General features: G+C 44.3%; 1 protein-coding gene across 8 annotated transcripts in view; it reads left to right on the forward strand.

Annotated features, from left to right (window-relative positions):
- Positions 1-15,364, forward strand: part of MARCHF10 (membrane associated ring-CH-type finger 10) — a 111,046-nt gene that overhangs the window by 80,231 nt on the left and 15,451 nt on the right. For all 8 annotated transcript variants that reach the window (XM_050764833.1, XM_050764832.1, XM_050764836.1 and 5 more), the window contains 2 exons: positions 6,121-6,287; positions 8,601-8,710. In XM_050764833.1, coding sequence (XP_050620790.1) covers positions 6,121-6,287; positions 8,601-8,710 — 277 coding nt within the window. The remainder of the gene's footprint in view (positions 1-6,120; positions 6,288-8,600; positions 8,711-15,364) is intronic.

The following is a 15,364-nucleotide window of genomic DNA, read 5'->3' on the forward strand; positions in this document are numbered from 1 at the left end:
AATTCTTTGTCAAATATTTTACAGATACTTTTTTACTTTTCCCATTTTATTTACTTTACATTTTATGTATATATTTTTGATGTAGTGGAATTTTAACATTACTTACAATCAAATCTGTCAGTATTTTCCTATACTGCTTTCGCATTTGGTGCCATGCTTAGAAACTCCAATGCTCACTCAGACATCCATAATTATTTTTGTCTAGTATCATTATATTCTCCTTTCATATATCGTAGTGGTTAGAAACATGGGTTTTGCTGTCTTATGGTTCTAGATTTCATTCCTGATTCTACCAACTATTAGCTGTATGATTCTGGCAGGTTCCTTCACTGCTTTTTTTTTTTTTTTTGAGACGGAGTCTCGCTCTATTGCCCAGGCTGGAGTCAGTGGCACGATCTTGGCTCACTGCAAGCTCCACCTCCTGGGTTCAAGCGATTCTCCTGCCTCAGCCTCCCAAGTAGCTGAGATTACAGGTGCCCACCACCATGCGTGGCTAATTTTTGTATTTTTAGTAGAGACAGAGTTTCACCATATTGGACAGGCTGGTCTTGAACTCCTGACTTGTGATCCATCTGCCTCAGCCTCCCAAAGTGCTGGGATTATAGGCGTGAGCCACCGCACCCAACCAGTTTCCTTCATTTCTAAAAATCTGTTTTTCCATCCAGAAAACAGAAATAGCAATGTGTACTCCTCAAAGAACAGTGAAAACTAAATGAGGTTTTAAACATTTATGTGTGTCATAGACTATCCAGTATACAGTAGGCACTTAATACCTGGTAGCTATACTTAAATTCATATGGAATATATTTTGGTGTATGGTATTAGATGGGATTCTAAGGTCTTTTTAAAAACGTTTATCCCGTTAATCCACAATCATTCTATCCTTTCCTTACTAATTTAAAATGCTTTCTTTGGCATACACTATCCTTATCAGTCTGTTTTTGGACTTTCACTTCTGTTCTATTAATCTGCCTGAAATGTTCCATCAATTATACACATTTATTGTTGATTCATGGTTTGGTTTTTTTTTTTTTTTTTTTTTTTTTTTTGAGACAAAGTATCACTCTGTCACCCAGGCTGGAGTGCAGTGAGGTGATCTTGGCTCACTGCAACCTCCACCACTCAGGTTCAAGCGATTCTCCTGCCTCAGCCTCCTGAGTAGCTGGGATTACAGGCAGGTGCCACCTCACCCGGATAATTTTTGTATTTTTAGTAGGACGGAGTTTCACCATGTTGGTCAGGCTGGTCTCAAACCCATGACTTCATGAGCCGCCCGCCTCGGCCTCCCAAAGTGTTGGGATTACAGGTGTGAGCCACCGCACCTGGCTGATTTATGGTTTTTAAAAAATATTTGATGGCTAGGCATGATGGCTCATGCCATTAACCCCAGTGCTTTGAGAGGCCAAGGTGGGAGGATCACCTGGGGCCAGGAGTTCAAGACCAGCCTGGACAACATGGCAATACCCTATATCTACAAAAATATATATATTCTCTGGGTGTAATGACATATGTCTGTAGTCCCAGCTACTCTAGAGGCTGAGGCAGGAGGATCCCTTGAGCCCAGGAGGTCGAGTCTATAGTGAGCTATGATCACTGCACTTCAGACTGGGTGACAAAGTGAGAACCTGTCTCTAAAAATATATATATGTATGTATTTATACATATATATTTATATGTGTATACATATATATTTCTATATATACACATATAGATTAAATATATTTTTAGTATAATTATCTATAATAAATATATATCATCTATATGTAAATATATATAAAATCTCTTTGTTACCCTCTTTTCAAAATTTTTTATTGCCCATCCTAATTTAATTATATTATGATCTCAGAAAATATGAACAGTATTTTTTGTGCCCTAATACATATTCAATACTTATAAATATGCTATGGCATTAGAAAAGGTTGTACATTCCCTCTTCTCTCTTTGTTGGCATATATATATAAAATACATATGTTAAAATCCTTCAGGCCAGGCACGGTGGCTCACACCTATAATCCCAACCCTTTGAGAGGCCAAGGTGGGCAGATTCCTTGAGCTCAGTAATTCGACACCAGCCTGGGCAACATGGCAAAAGCCCGTCTCTACAAAAAATAAAAATAAAAAAATAGCCGGGGGTGGTGGCATGTGCCCGTGGTCCCAGCTACTTGAGAGGCTGAGGTGGGAGGATCACGTGAGCCCAGGAGGCAACAGAGGCTGCAGTGAGCCAAGATCTTGCCACTGCACTCCGGCCTGGACAACAGAGTGAGACCCTGTCACAAAAACAAACAAACATAAAAAAACCCTTCATACTTTATTCTTTTCCATTGAGTTTGTCAATTTCTAAAAGAGATTGATTAAAATCCCCCAGTATGATTTGGATTTGCCCATTCTCCTTTGCATGTATAAGAATTTTGCTTTTATTTCGTGCATTAAAGCTCATGGCTGATCTCTTCTTGGTGGATCGATCAATATCTAGCTTTAGACTTTTAGCCTGAATTATATTTTGTCTATTAATATTGTTTCACCTGGAATTTTTTATTTTGTTAATCACATTTTTTAAATCCCCAGAAATCCTCCTTATCTCTCGTTGTTCCTTTTACATAGCAGCTGCCAATAGCCTCTGAATCCTCCTGAGAATTACCTCCTCCCTTCATTAAACAATTCATTTCCTCTAGAGTCAGCTGACTTATTTTCCTTGTCCCCTCTCATTCATGCTGGTGGTTTCCACATGTGACAGGTGGCCCCCAGTTGTTTTATGAAGGAAGGAATGGGTGGTTTAGTAGAGAGAGGTGGCCAGCATGCTGTCCCCAGCAATTGTGTGCTTTTTCTCCTCTGAGATCCACTTTCCTGAATGGGAGGTTTTTGTGTAATTGAATGTCATTCATGAACTTTTTGAAAAACTTTGACCTGTGGCCAGGCGGGGTGGCTCACTCCCCACAGTCCCAGTACTTTGGGAGGCTGAGACAGGATTGCTTGAGGCCAGAACTTTGAAACAAGTCCTGGCGACATAGGAGACCCTGTTTCTAAGAAAAAATTAGCTGGGTGTGGTGGTGTGCACCTGTGGTCACAGCTACTTGGGAGGCTGAAGTGGGAGGATCAATTGAACACAGGAGCTCGAGGTTGCAGTGAGCTATGATTGCCACTGGGCATCAGAGTGAGACCTGTCTCTAACAAAACAAAAAACTTTGACCTTTATGGAGAGTTCCCTTTCTTTGGAATACAATGACAGAATGTTCCCCTGGGAGAGGCACTGTGCTGCCTGCATCACAGGGTATCTGAAAGTGGGCAGCAGCTGGTCCCCTCGTGCTGAAGCAGTTTTTGAGTTCGTACCCTCCCATCCCCTGCACTGGTGCAGCCCAAGCCTGGAATTTCCCTGGGTCTGCCCTTCCCTTCTCGATGCTTCTGTGAGAATGCCTTGGTTTGCCATTTCCTTTCCTCTAGTCAATATCATCATATCTTCATCAACTTTCCAAGAATTCCTCATTTCTGGCCTGCTTGTTTTCCAGCACTATTGTGGATTCATTCTATTTAATTTTCTTTTTTTGTCTTTTTAAGAGATTTGTGTGGGAAAAGAGACTGATGGGGGTGCTTAGCCTGCTATCTTGAGCTAATCCTAAAAGCAGTCTCAATTCTGTAAAACAATATGTGCACAGAAGTAATACCAGAGGCTAGTACACCAAAAGATATTTTTTTCTTTTCTTTTTTTGAGACAAGGTCTTGCTGTGTTGCCCAGGCTGGGCTTGAACTCCTGAGCTCAAGCCATCCTCCTGCCTCAGCTTCCCAAAGTGCTAGGATTACAGGTGTGCGCCACTGTTCCCAGCCAGACTCAACTATTAACAAGCAGTTACTTTGGGGTATTGATTTTATGCTTGATTCTCCTTTTCTTTTCTGTGCTTTTCTGTCTCTTCTTCACTTTTATTTGTTAAAAAAAAAAAAAAAAATTTTTTTTTGCAAAGTAAGGTAGCCAGTGGATCCCCACTTATACCTTTGAGAAGATGGAGGACCTTAAGTTAAGAGTCAGATATTTATCAACCATAACAAGTTCACCATAGAACCCTTCCTCCTCCTGTTGAGATCAGTGATCTTCAGACCTGCATGACCATCTTAACATTCAGGTTTCTGGACCCCAGATACTGAACCAGAACTGCTAAGGGTGGAGCCCAGGAATCTGTAAAATGTCTACCGGTGAACCCGATGGTCATTTATTTTCTATTGGAAACCACTGATTTACAGCACTTCTTTCCAAATGCAAATCCCTCGTACTTGCCCAAATTAAAAATTTTCTAGGTCAGGTGCTGTGGCTCATGCCTCTAATCCCAGCACTTTGAGAGACCAAGGCAGGCGGATCACCTGAGGTCAAGGGTTCGAGACCAGCCTGGCCAAAATGGTGAAACCCTATCGCTACTAAAAATACAAAAATTAGCCTGGTGTAGTGGTGCATGCCTGTAATCCCAGCTACTCAGGAGGCTGAGGCAGGAGAATCGCTTGAAGCCGGCAAAGGTTGCAATGAGCTGAGATTGAGCCACTGCACTCCAGCCTGGGTGACAGAGCGAGACTCCATCTCAAAACAAACAACAACAACAACAACAAATCTTCTACCACTTTTCTGCCTACTTTCTCAAACTTTCAAGGTCTCCCTCTAGTTTATCTTCACCAGTTGGAGCACTCACTCCCATGTACACATGTTCTTCCTAATTACTTATGAAAATATGGAAACTATGTTGAAATGTATTAAAGTCTAAATGTTGAAAATGTCTAAGTTATTGAGAATGTCCATAATGGAAAACTATAATTCTGCTCCTTTACACTGAGCTGCTCTTTCATAGGGAAAAAGGTCTTTCAAGAAACTGAGCATATATTTCTACATCCAGAGCAATGTCCGTTTCTTCCTCTTTTGATTTTAGTCTCTAGCCAGTTTCTTTCCCGTGACCAGACGGCCCCCAGTCCCACGAGGACTCGAAAGAAAATAGCCTTAGGCTTCTTAAAACCTCCCAACATAAACATCGACCAGCTATTCTTCACTCACCATTTATTAGACACAAATATCTTTACTTACATTTTCATTAGTTCTTATCTTCATCAGATTCCAGCCGCTTACATTCTGGAATGCTGACGTCATTTGTTGGCATGTGTGGTGTTATTCGGGAGCTTGTGTCCAGGTTTATTGGTTCATCATTCACCTAAACCAACATCTATTAAGTGAACTCTGTGTGCAACACCTTGCCAGACACTAGATGTACTTTACAGTTTGCAGAACATGTTCCTCATCATCACGCACAGCCAGCCTGGCCACAACCCTGGGAAGCAGGTGGCAGTGGCGTTTATCACCGTGACCCTCATTGTACAGACCCCCAGTGTACATTGTACAGGAGACAGGGTCTTGGGAAGATTAAGGAACTTATCCAACGTCATACAACTGACAAGTTTCAGAGGCTGGCCTCAAACCCAGGCCCCCTGACCACGAATCCTATGCACTCACCAGTATGCCACCCCCACCAACTTCCTATGGCAGGGAGAGGGGCTCGTGGCCTTGACTGCAGTTTGGAAATGATTCTGTAGCCATATCCCTTTACCTCTTGATTTATGGTGGCCATGCTGGTCTTCCAGGTCAGCTCACACGTACCGACAATTGCAAAGAAGCCTGTTACAAGAATCTGTGCCTCGGCCAGTCCCAGTGGCTCACACCTAGAATCCCAGCACTTTGGGAGGCCAAGGCATGTGGATCACTTCAGCCCAGGAGTTCAAGACCAGTCTGGGCAACATAGTGAGACTACATCTCTACCAAATAATTTTTAAAATAGCCAGGTGTGGTGGCATGCACCTGTAATCCCAGCTTCTTGGGAGGCTGAAGTGGGAGGATCACCTGAGCCTGAGGAGGTTGAGGCTGCAGTGGGCCAAGATTGTGCCACTGCACTCCGGCCTGGGCAACAGAGTGAGACTCTGTTTCAAAACAAAAAAGAGAATTTGTGCCTTTATTATTAAAAACCATCTCAGTAGGGTCAGAGGGGGCAGTGGGTGAGTGCCAGGAGCCCTCTTCCTTTACTGCCAATGCCCTGGGAACTGGTATTTGTAGAAACTGTAAACATGTAGCCTCCTGGTCACGAGGGCTTATTTTCCATTTAGTCTCCTGGAGGAGGACTCCGAGGAGGAGGGAGACTTGTGTCGCATCTGTCAGATAGCCGGGGGTTCCCCAAGCAACCCCCTCCTGGAGCCTTGTGGCTGTGTGGGAAGCCTGCGGTTTGTTCATCAAGAGTGCCTGAAAAAGTGGCTGAAAGTGAAAATAACATCAGGTAGGTGGGGAAGGAAGTGCAGCGAACGTGCCACGACATGTAATTAACACGAGGCATCACGGTGTGGGCCTCGGAATCTTGTCATCAGCTCACTCTCCTCCGCAGAACAGCGACTCAGGGACACGTGGCTGAGCTCCGGATTCTTGCTCATAAAAACTGTCTTTATGGGAGGGAGTTGTGTTTTTTTATTTGTTTGTTTTTTGTTTTTTTTTAATCTGAGAAAATACTTCTGGAAACAAATACTATTGAATTCTACCTCTGCTTGAGGCTTGAGCAGAGATGCTAAGATCGCCTCTCAGGAGGAAGGAAATAGAAGAAGTGGGTCAGTGGTGGCAGCTCAGCAGACACACAGTAGCCATGCCCAGCTAGCAGACACCCAGCAAAATACTTCAGAAGGTCCCTCATGAGAGACCCCCAGCATACGCATGCTACTTCCTTTTATTTGGGGGTCACCTAAGAAACTAAACAAAGCTGCCTTTTAGCAATAGGGATAAGAGCGTTGATCTGATTGTCTAGAACCATATGAGATAAATTCCCACGTGCGGATTTTGTCAGCTCCCTAGCATCTTATAACTGGGTGTGCAGCCCCTTCTCAACTCCCTGAGCAGGTTATAACCAAAATACAACCACATCGGTAGGTCAGCTGTAGTTTTCTGGGCAGAGAACGGAAGATTTCTTTAAAGCATGGCTTTAGGAATGAGATCAACTTTAACCAAAAAAAAAAAAAAAAAAGCATGGAACGTCAGTGCAAAGAGCAAGTTGATCAGAAAATAGCTGTGACTTCTTTCAGACACACCTCTCTGAAAACGTATCACCCCACAGCCAGATCCTATTTCTCCCCCTCTTCCATATCCTTCTCCTTAGCCGTCACTATTCTAGGCTGCGGGGAGACTTAGAGCTTTATTCTGTCCTCATGAGATGCTGCCACGCCCCCTCACCAAGAACAGCACACCATGGAATCAGAACGAACACGTGGGGTAATCATATTACTGTCTCACCCATGCAGCCCATTTTATGCAACTTCCCTAGCATAAGAAATGTAAGTCCACTGATCGAGAAGCTTAAATGCATATCCATACAATGAGCAAAGTATTCAGTCCTTCAGAGAGGGAAGAAACGAGTGGATTTTGGTTAACAACTCTGCCATGCAATCCTTTATCTTCCTAGAAATTTGGGCCAATTAACATCTAACACAGAAAAAGTTACCCATGAAACATGTCATGAAAATGCTGCTATGCTCATAAATGTCAATGCTTGTATGGATGTGTTCAGTAGGATTCTATCGGAAGACACATGGGACATTCGGTAGCCTAAAGCGTTACTGAATGATGCTAAAAAAAAAAAAAAAAGTCAAGCAAACAAAATGCAGATAAGGGATTACTTACTGTTCATCCCTGCCCTTTGAAAGTCTCTATTATTTACTGTTTCTTTATATTCCCAGTGGGGAAATAGAATGCGGGTATGAAACTGCACAAGCCCTATTTTTACCAAACACATGCAGGTAACTAATAGGTCTTCTATTTTCTAATGCATAAAATAAACACCAGTACATCATTAGTCAAAAGCCACAACTAAGGGGGGACAAAAGACCTGTCTGACAGAATGTTTGCTTAGACATAACAGCCCAGTTCTGCATCTTCCACTTTCGCTTTGGGGAGCAGGATAAAAACGCTGATGTAGAATGCCTGTTTTTATAAAAACAGCAACAAAGGAAGCCTTCTCATATTTCTTTTCCCAGATGAGTCTGAGCTCAGGTTGATGAGCTGGCCGCAGGTACTCCTGTAACTAGCGCCCACACCTGGCCCCTCGCTCCCTCACTGTTCTCAGGTGGGAATGTTACCTGGCAGGAGCAAAGGCAGATTTTTAAGCCATTGATCGAGAATAGCTTCTACCATCTATTTTGGTCCTCACTAATTTATTTACTTGGACCTGTGTTGGGTCTGCAAGAAAAAAAAAAGCCGAATATTCACTCTTTTTACAAACACCTGTGTTACAGACTCTTAGCCTCTCTGCAGCAATTCCAAGTTTATGAACCATCATGTTTATGTTTAAATAGAAAGCAAGATCCGCTATTTAAAAGTCATAGGAATTTCACTTCTATGAAGCTTGCGTAATAGATGACTACAAAGGAAATTTTTCAGCTCTCAGATTCAAGGTCATGTTCTACAGAAGATGGCTGGCTTTAAAGGAAGGTCACTCAAGCTCAGAATTCATAACACACACAAGTTCACTCTCCAAGTATCACCTGTCCAAAATGCTAACACAAACAGACCCATGGTTATATGTACATATAATTCTTTTATCTAATTTAAGGAGCAGATCTTGGTGCCGTGAAGACCTGTGAGATGTGTAAGCAAGGCCTGCTGGTTGACCTGGGTGACTTTAACATGATTGAGTTCTACCAGAAGCACCAGCAATCTCAGGTAAGAAATGTGGCCACTCTGCCTCCACGGGCTAAAGTATGTTGGAGGGGCAGGGCGAGAAGGCATTCCCTTTTCTCCCTGATCTAAGAAATGTAGAAGGTCTCTGCTGGCAGGAGTCTGACAATATCCATTTAGCTTACTTCTCTGAGAAAACCTGCCACTAAATTGGAGTATTAGAGAGCTGAAAAGCCTTTTTGTTTTTTTGAGATGGAGTCTCACTCTGTCGCCCAGACTGGAGTACAGTGGTGCGATCTCGGCTCACTGCAACTTCCGCCTCCCAGGTTCAAGCGATCCTCCCGCCTTAGCCTCCTGAGTAGCTGGGATCCACGCCCAGCTAATTTTTGTATTTTTAGTAGAGATGGGGTTTCTCCATGTTGGCCAGCCTAGTCTCGAACTCCTGACCTCAAGTGATCTGCCTGCCTCCACCTCCCAGAGTGCTATGATTACAGGCGTGAGCCACTGCACCTGGCTGAGAGTTGGAAGTCTCATTTGTCCCGGGTTGAGTTTGCCCTGCTGTTGGGGACAAAAGCAAGATGCATCAGTGGGCAACTGGACACAGAGAAATACCAAAAAATTCTGGCAAGCTCCACACTCACATTTGCAGAAGTAATTTAATAACAAGAGAGAAAAAAAAAAAATCAGGGTCTTGGAGGAAATGGCCCCTAATTTAAATATCAAGCAACCCTGTGATAAGAAGGAACGGCTTTACCTAGGACTGATAAACATGAGGTAAATGCCTACTGGCTGATCTTTACCACCTAGTGAATTAACTCACCTAGGGTATTTGGACTGCATTTCTAATATTGTAAAAAAGTTAGTTACCCTCAGGTGGGAAGTTGATTTATGCCTGAGATAACAGTTAATCACCCAATTCTCAGGCAAACAGTCTTCCATTTAGAGCTGTTAGGTTGGTGCAAAAGTAACTGCAGTTTTGCCACTTTCGTTGGCAATATCCACAATTACTTCTGCACCAACCTAATACTATTTTGTTCAGTATAGAAGTCACAAGCCACTTGTGGCTAATGAACAGGTGGCTTGTTCTAATCAACATATCCTGTAACATACACACCAAATTTCAAAGACACAGTACCAAAAAAAATACAAAGGGTAATATATCACCTAATTTTAAACACACACCAAGTTTCAAAGACTTAGTACACTTTCCAGTTCAGTATGTAAAGAGCTTGAAGTGGTCACTTCCTTTTAACAAGTAAAAAGCTGAATAAAGTGCAAAGTCAACAACCCTTCTTAGATCCATAAGAGAAGTGAGGTCACAGAGCAAATCACTGCCGCTAAAATTGGAGAGAGAGGGAGATAGAATCAGTAATCTCAGCACTTTGGGAGGTCAAGGTGGGCGGATCACTTGAGGTCAGAAGTTTGAGGCCAACGTGGCCAACACAGCAAAACCCCATCTCTACTAAAAATACAAAAATCAGCTGGGCGTGGTGGCGCATGCCTGTAATCCCAGCTACTCAGAAGGCTGAGGCTTGAGAATCACTTGAACCTAGGAGGCGGAGGATGCAGTGAGCCAAGATCGCACCATTGCACTCCAGCCTGGGCGACAGAGTGAGACTCCATCTCAAAAAAACAAAAACAAAAATAAAACAAAACAAAAGAAAAAAACGAATCACAACTTACCGGAGCAGAGACTCCTGAGCAGAAAGCTCTGTGGAAACCAGTGCTGGACAAGTAACCTTAAGCTGTAGTTAATGAACTGCTGGAGGCTCAGTGTAGACAAGTCTGAGAGTCAGAAACTCCAGGGGGACCCCGTCATAGGGGTATCCCCACCCTTCGGTGAGGTTTCTATCCAGGAGTGCAAGCGGGTGCTTACAGTGAATAGCAGAGAAAAATTCCTTCATGCTTCCAGCAGGGGGAGGGGGAAGTAACCATTTTGGTGTAAGCCAGAGCTTTCTGTTCTTCCTAACAAAGTCTGTCCTCAGGAAAAACTATTTAACCAGAGCCTAACCTTTGGAGCTTTTATCAGAGCCCCATACCGAACTGGAAGAAGGGAAATACTCAACTCCAGCCCTCTCCAGCCATCTTGTCCCACCTAAGGTGGGAGGGGGAGGATAGAGAAACTGAGAGGCACTTGTGAAGTTCACAGTCCAGAGGCCCAGGCTCACTCAGACTGGGACCTAGAATCTCAAAGGACTCTAGCACACTTCCCCTCTCCCCACACCTCACCACCACACGGCTAACAACCCATTTATAGCAGTTCCTTTTACCCAGTACATCACGTCTGGTTACCAAGAACAAATTACAAGGCATACTCAAAGGCGAAAAGCAGAGTTTGAAGAAACAGAGCAAACACCAGAACCAGACTCCGATGTGGCAGGGATGTTGGAATTACCAGCCCAGGAATGTAAAACACTATGATTAATATGCTAAGAACTGTAACAGGTAAAATAGACAGCACTCAAGAACAGATGGGCAGTGTACACAGAAAGATGGAAATTCTAAGAAAGAAAAAGAAATCATAGAGATGAAAAACACTAACAAATGAAGAATGCCTTTGATGGGCTTGTTAGTAGACTGGATACAACTGAGGAAAGAATCTTTGGCTGGGCGTGGTGGCTCATGCTTGTAATCCCAGCACTTTGGGAGGCCAAGACGGGTGGATCACAAGGTCAGGAGATCGAGACCATCCTGGCTAACATGGTGAAACCCCATCTCTACTAAAACATAGAAAAAATTAGCCAGGCATGGTGGTAGGCACTTGTGGTCCCAGCTACTCAGGAGACTGAGGCAGGAGAATGGCTTGAACCCGGGAGGCAGAGCTTGCAGTGAGCCGAGATCTTACCACTGCACTCCAGCCTAGGCGACAGAGCAAGACTCTGTCTCAAAAAAAAAAAAAAAAAAAAAAGAATCTTTGAGCTTAAGGCTATCCCAATAGAAACTGCCCAAAATGGAAAAACAGAACAAAGATTGGGAAAAAAAGAAAAGAAAACACAGCAGGACATGCAAGAACTTATGAGACAACGATCCAAAAGGTGCAATAGACACACCATGGGAATACCCAGAAGGAGAATAAAGAGAGAAAGGAACAGAGAAATATTTGAAGCAATAATGATTGAGAATTTCCCCCAAATTAATGTCAGACACCAAATCAGAAATCCAGGAAGCTCAGAGAACACCAAACAAGATAAATGCAAAACCCCATCACCAGGACATATCATATTTAAAATGGAAAAAAAAATCAAAGATAAAGAAAAAAATCCTGTAAGAGGCCAGAGGGGAAAAACACCTTCCCTAAAGAGGAGTAAAGGTAAGAATGACATCTGACTTCCCAGAAAGCAAGGAGAGAGAGAAAGAAAATATTTAAAGTGTTAAAAGAAAAAACTGAACAACCTAGATTTCTCTACCCTGCAAAATTATCCTTCAAGAACATAGGAGAAATAAAGATTTTCTCAGGCAAATAGTTAATGCCAAAAAAAGTAAAATATCAAAAAAAAAAAAAAAAGAATGTAAAAATTACATACGGAAATGATCATTTGAAAATATTGTTAATAAATTATATTGTTAAAATTAATTTCACCAGTTTCTTTTTACTTCTTTAATGTGGCTACTAGAAATTTTAAAATTACATCTGTGATGTGCGTTTATACCTCTGAGTGTATTCTATTGGATGGGGCTGATCTGGAAGGTGATTTCCACATTATAAGCAGTCAATAAATATTGACCAGACCTTTTTTTTGGCCAACGTTTTGACAGTTAAGTCAAAATGATTTGTGTGAGTCTGGGCAATTCTGCAGTTTCCTTGTTTAAATTTTTAAGGGTGTAGACCAAAGAACAAAATACTGACAAGAATGAAGGATATTTGAAGAGTTCAATGAGTAAGTTAGGGCATAATGCCACAGCAGCATTATAGAGGTTAGGCATGAGGAGGTTAGAGAAAGAAAAGGAAAAAAGAGAAAAGAAGACAGGAAGAGAAGGGAGGGCAGGGAAGGGGAGAGGAGAAGGGCTTCTTGAGAAATAAATAGTGTTTTGAGGCCTGAAGGTCTCACATCACTGCATCATAACCACCAGGCACTATGATCTGAGACAATAAACAGAGCGACTCACATTCCTGGACGCTGAGCACGTGGGAGGCGAAATACTGAAAGAAACCAGAACCTCTCAGTGCCTGAGGTCAGGTGCCAGCCAGGGCGCCGACAGGTTCATCTCAAGAAATAGATCATTTTGGGCAATGGAGCCTGCCAAATCTCCTAAGGAGGACGTGTTCACATGAGGATGGGTCACCCAGAATACTGTCTATTAGAGCAATCTACAGACATCACAAACACCATGCAGCCCAGGGGAATGCCTTGCCTAGAAAAGACCCCTTTTGGCCCCAAGCCTTTCCACATGGCTCTCCCTCTGCCAACCTGCTGCCACCATCTAATGTCCTTTATCAATGGTATTTATAGAACTGACCCAGCAGCAGCGCATTTTTCCATCCGTACTAAGATGTGTGCACTCATGTAGTCTGAGGCCGCGTGTCCCACTGAAAAGCCTACCAGCTTCGATTAAGATCTCAATCTAAACCCTACTCTCTTCCCCAGAGTGGCCTCGTGACCTTGAGGAAACTATGCCAACTCTCTGGACCTCAGCTCTCTCATCTGTAGAAGGTGAGAGATGTTAACTCACACCTCACAGGTTTGGATGTAGGAAAAGACTTGAGTACAGCACCTCATAGACAGAGTGTGTGCAGAGAAGGCTCCACGCACGAGAATTGTCAGATTACAGCTGTAGAGACGCTCAACTAACTTGGCACTCGGAGGAGAAAGCTAAGTGCACCAATGACTGGCCTCGAGTCCATCAGTGATGGACCAACCCAACCGGGTCACATCCATATCCTCAGCCCCACGGCACCCTCCGAGTTGAGATAACTGGCTACAAGCACCTTCTAGAACGAACTATAACAGTAATTATATCAGCCAGGATCTGGTTGGAAGAGATGGTGGCACACTCAAAAGGGGCAAGTGAAGAAGGCAGAAGGGAAGAGGGAAATGTGGGCAGCAAAAGAAAGCAGCAAGGAACGAGGAGGTGTCCTGGGACTAGCAGTGTGGCCAGGATCATGAGCACTGTAGCTAAGGGACAGCCACCAGCAGCCTGGGGCCTTCAGCAGAAGACAGCAACCACTGTCACACCACACCCAGCAGAGAGGGACCGGGGAAGAGACACCCAGCTTCTCCCTCCTCCGCCCTCAGGTCTCCTGCCGGGGCCTCCCATGTGCCAAACCCAGTGAGATGCCAGAGGGCAAGGGAGCCCGGCTGGGGAAAGCCATGGGGCTGACCCCTGGGCCACAGAGCAGGAGGGGCACGGATCTGCAGGGGAAACAGAAAGCATCCAGCACAGTCACTGCTCCACGTGGAAGCAGGAATGATTTTAAATTTGTTTCAGTGAGAACTTCACAGGCCATCAGAGCCTTTTGGAAATGCCCACATTATCATCCCAGGTGGCATCTAGGCTGCTAGGCCTGCCCTGTGGGGAGAGCAGGTCATAGCATGGGCAGCTGCTGTCTGATGGCGGCTGAGGGCTCACACCTCACTGCAGTCCCGACTGTCCCCATGACCTGCTGGGAATTCATAGTGCCTGTCTGCTCACAGCCTGGGCGAAACCCCAGACCCCAGGGGGACTGACTTGGGCGAATTCTGAAGCTCACCATGGATAAAGACTGAAGCAACTGTTGTTGAACACAAAGATATCTACAATATCACCGAACCTCAGCTCATCCCCGAGGCGCAGCAAGCCCACTGAGGGGACAAGCCCAGCTCCGGGGGGGCCGTCAGTCTGGCCATGGAGGTGTCGTGGACACCTGTGCCTTGTGTGCCTGGTCCCTTCCCCTCGCTCCCAAACCTGGCTCACCAGGGCCTCCTGGCCACCCCCCATTGCTTGTTCTTGGCAAATGGGTTCCCTTCCGGAGAAGTGGCACCACCTTCTACGTGTACAAGTCTGGACATGTACCAAAAAGAGGGCAAAACCAAAAGAAACCTAGAACTGCCTTCAGCTCAGCCTGGTTCTCACTTGACCTCAAACTGACTGACTAGTGAACTGACTGTTTTTCTTATATATTTTCCCACTTAGAAAATTTTTTTGTTTTTGCTTTTGTTTAATTACAAAAACCATACAAAAATTTCTTATAGTTTACCACCCAAAATGACAACTTCTAACATTTAGCTGCAGGTCGTTTTTTCTATTAAAATGGTGATACCCAGGCCCAACCCAGGTCTAACCCCAGCTCTGGGTCCCTCCTGGGTTCAAGGGATCCTCCTGCCTCAGCCTCCTAAGTAGCTGGGTCCACAGGTGTGTGCCACCACAGCCTGCTTTTTTTTTTTTTTTTTTTTTTTTGAGAGATGGGGTCTGTCTCACTTTGTTGCCCAGGCTGGTCTCAAAATCTTGGGCTCAAGTGATCTTCCCACCTTGGCCTCCCTCCCGAAGTGCTGGGATTATAGGTGTGAGCCACCACACCCAGCCAGTTTAACTGACTTTTCAAATACTTACTGAACACCTGCTGCCTGTGAGCTACTGTGCTGGAAATGCTGCCGGTACCCAAGACCGGGAGGGGGTACAACCAGCAGCAAACACTGGAGTGAGCGATCCCTGCGGGTGGAGGTCAGAACGAGGACTGTGCAGGCCGCTGGGGGAACAGCTGTGGGGCTCCGACTTGCTCTC

This window comes from Macaca thibetana, chromosome 16, assembly GCF_024542745.1.
Source record: "Macaca thibetana thibetana isolate TM-01 chromosome 16, ASM2454274v1, whole genome shotgun sequence".
Classification (NCBI taxonomy): domain Eukaryota; kingdom Metazoa; phylum Chordata; class Mammalia; order Primates; family Cercopithecidae; genus Macaca; species Macaca thibetana.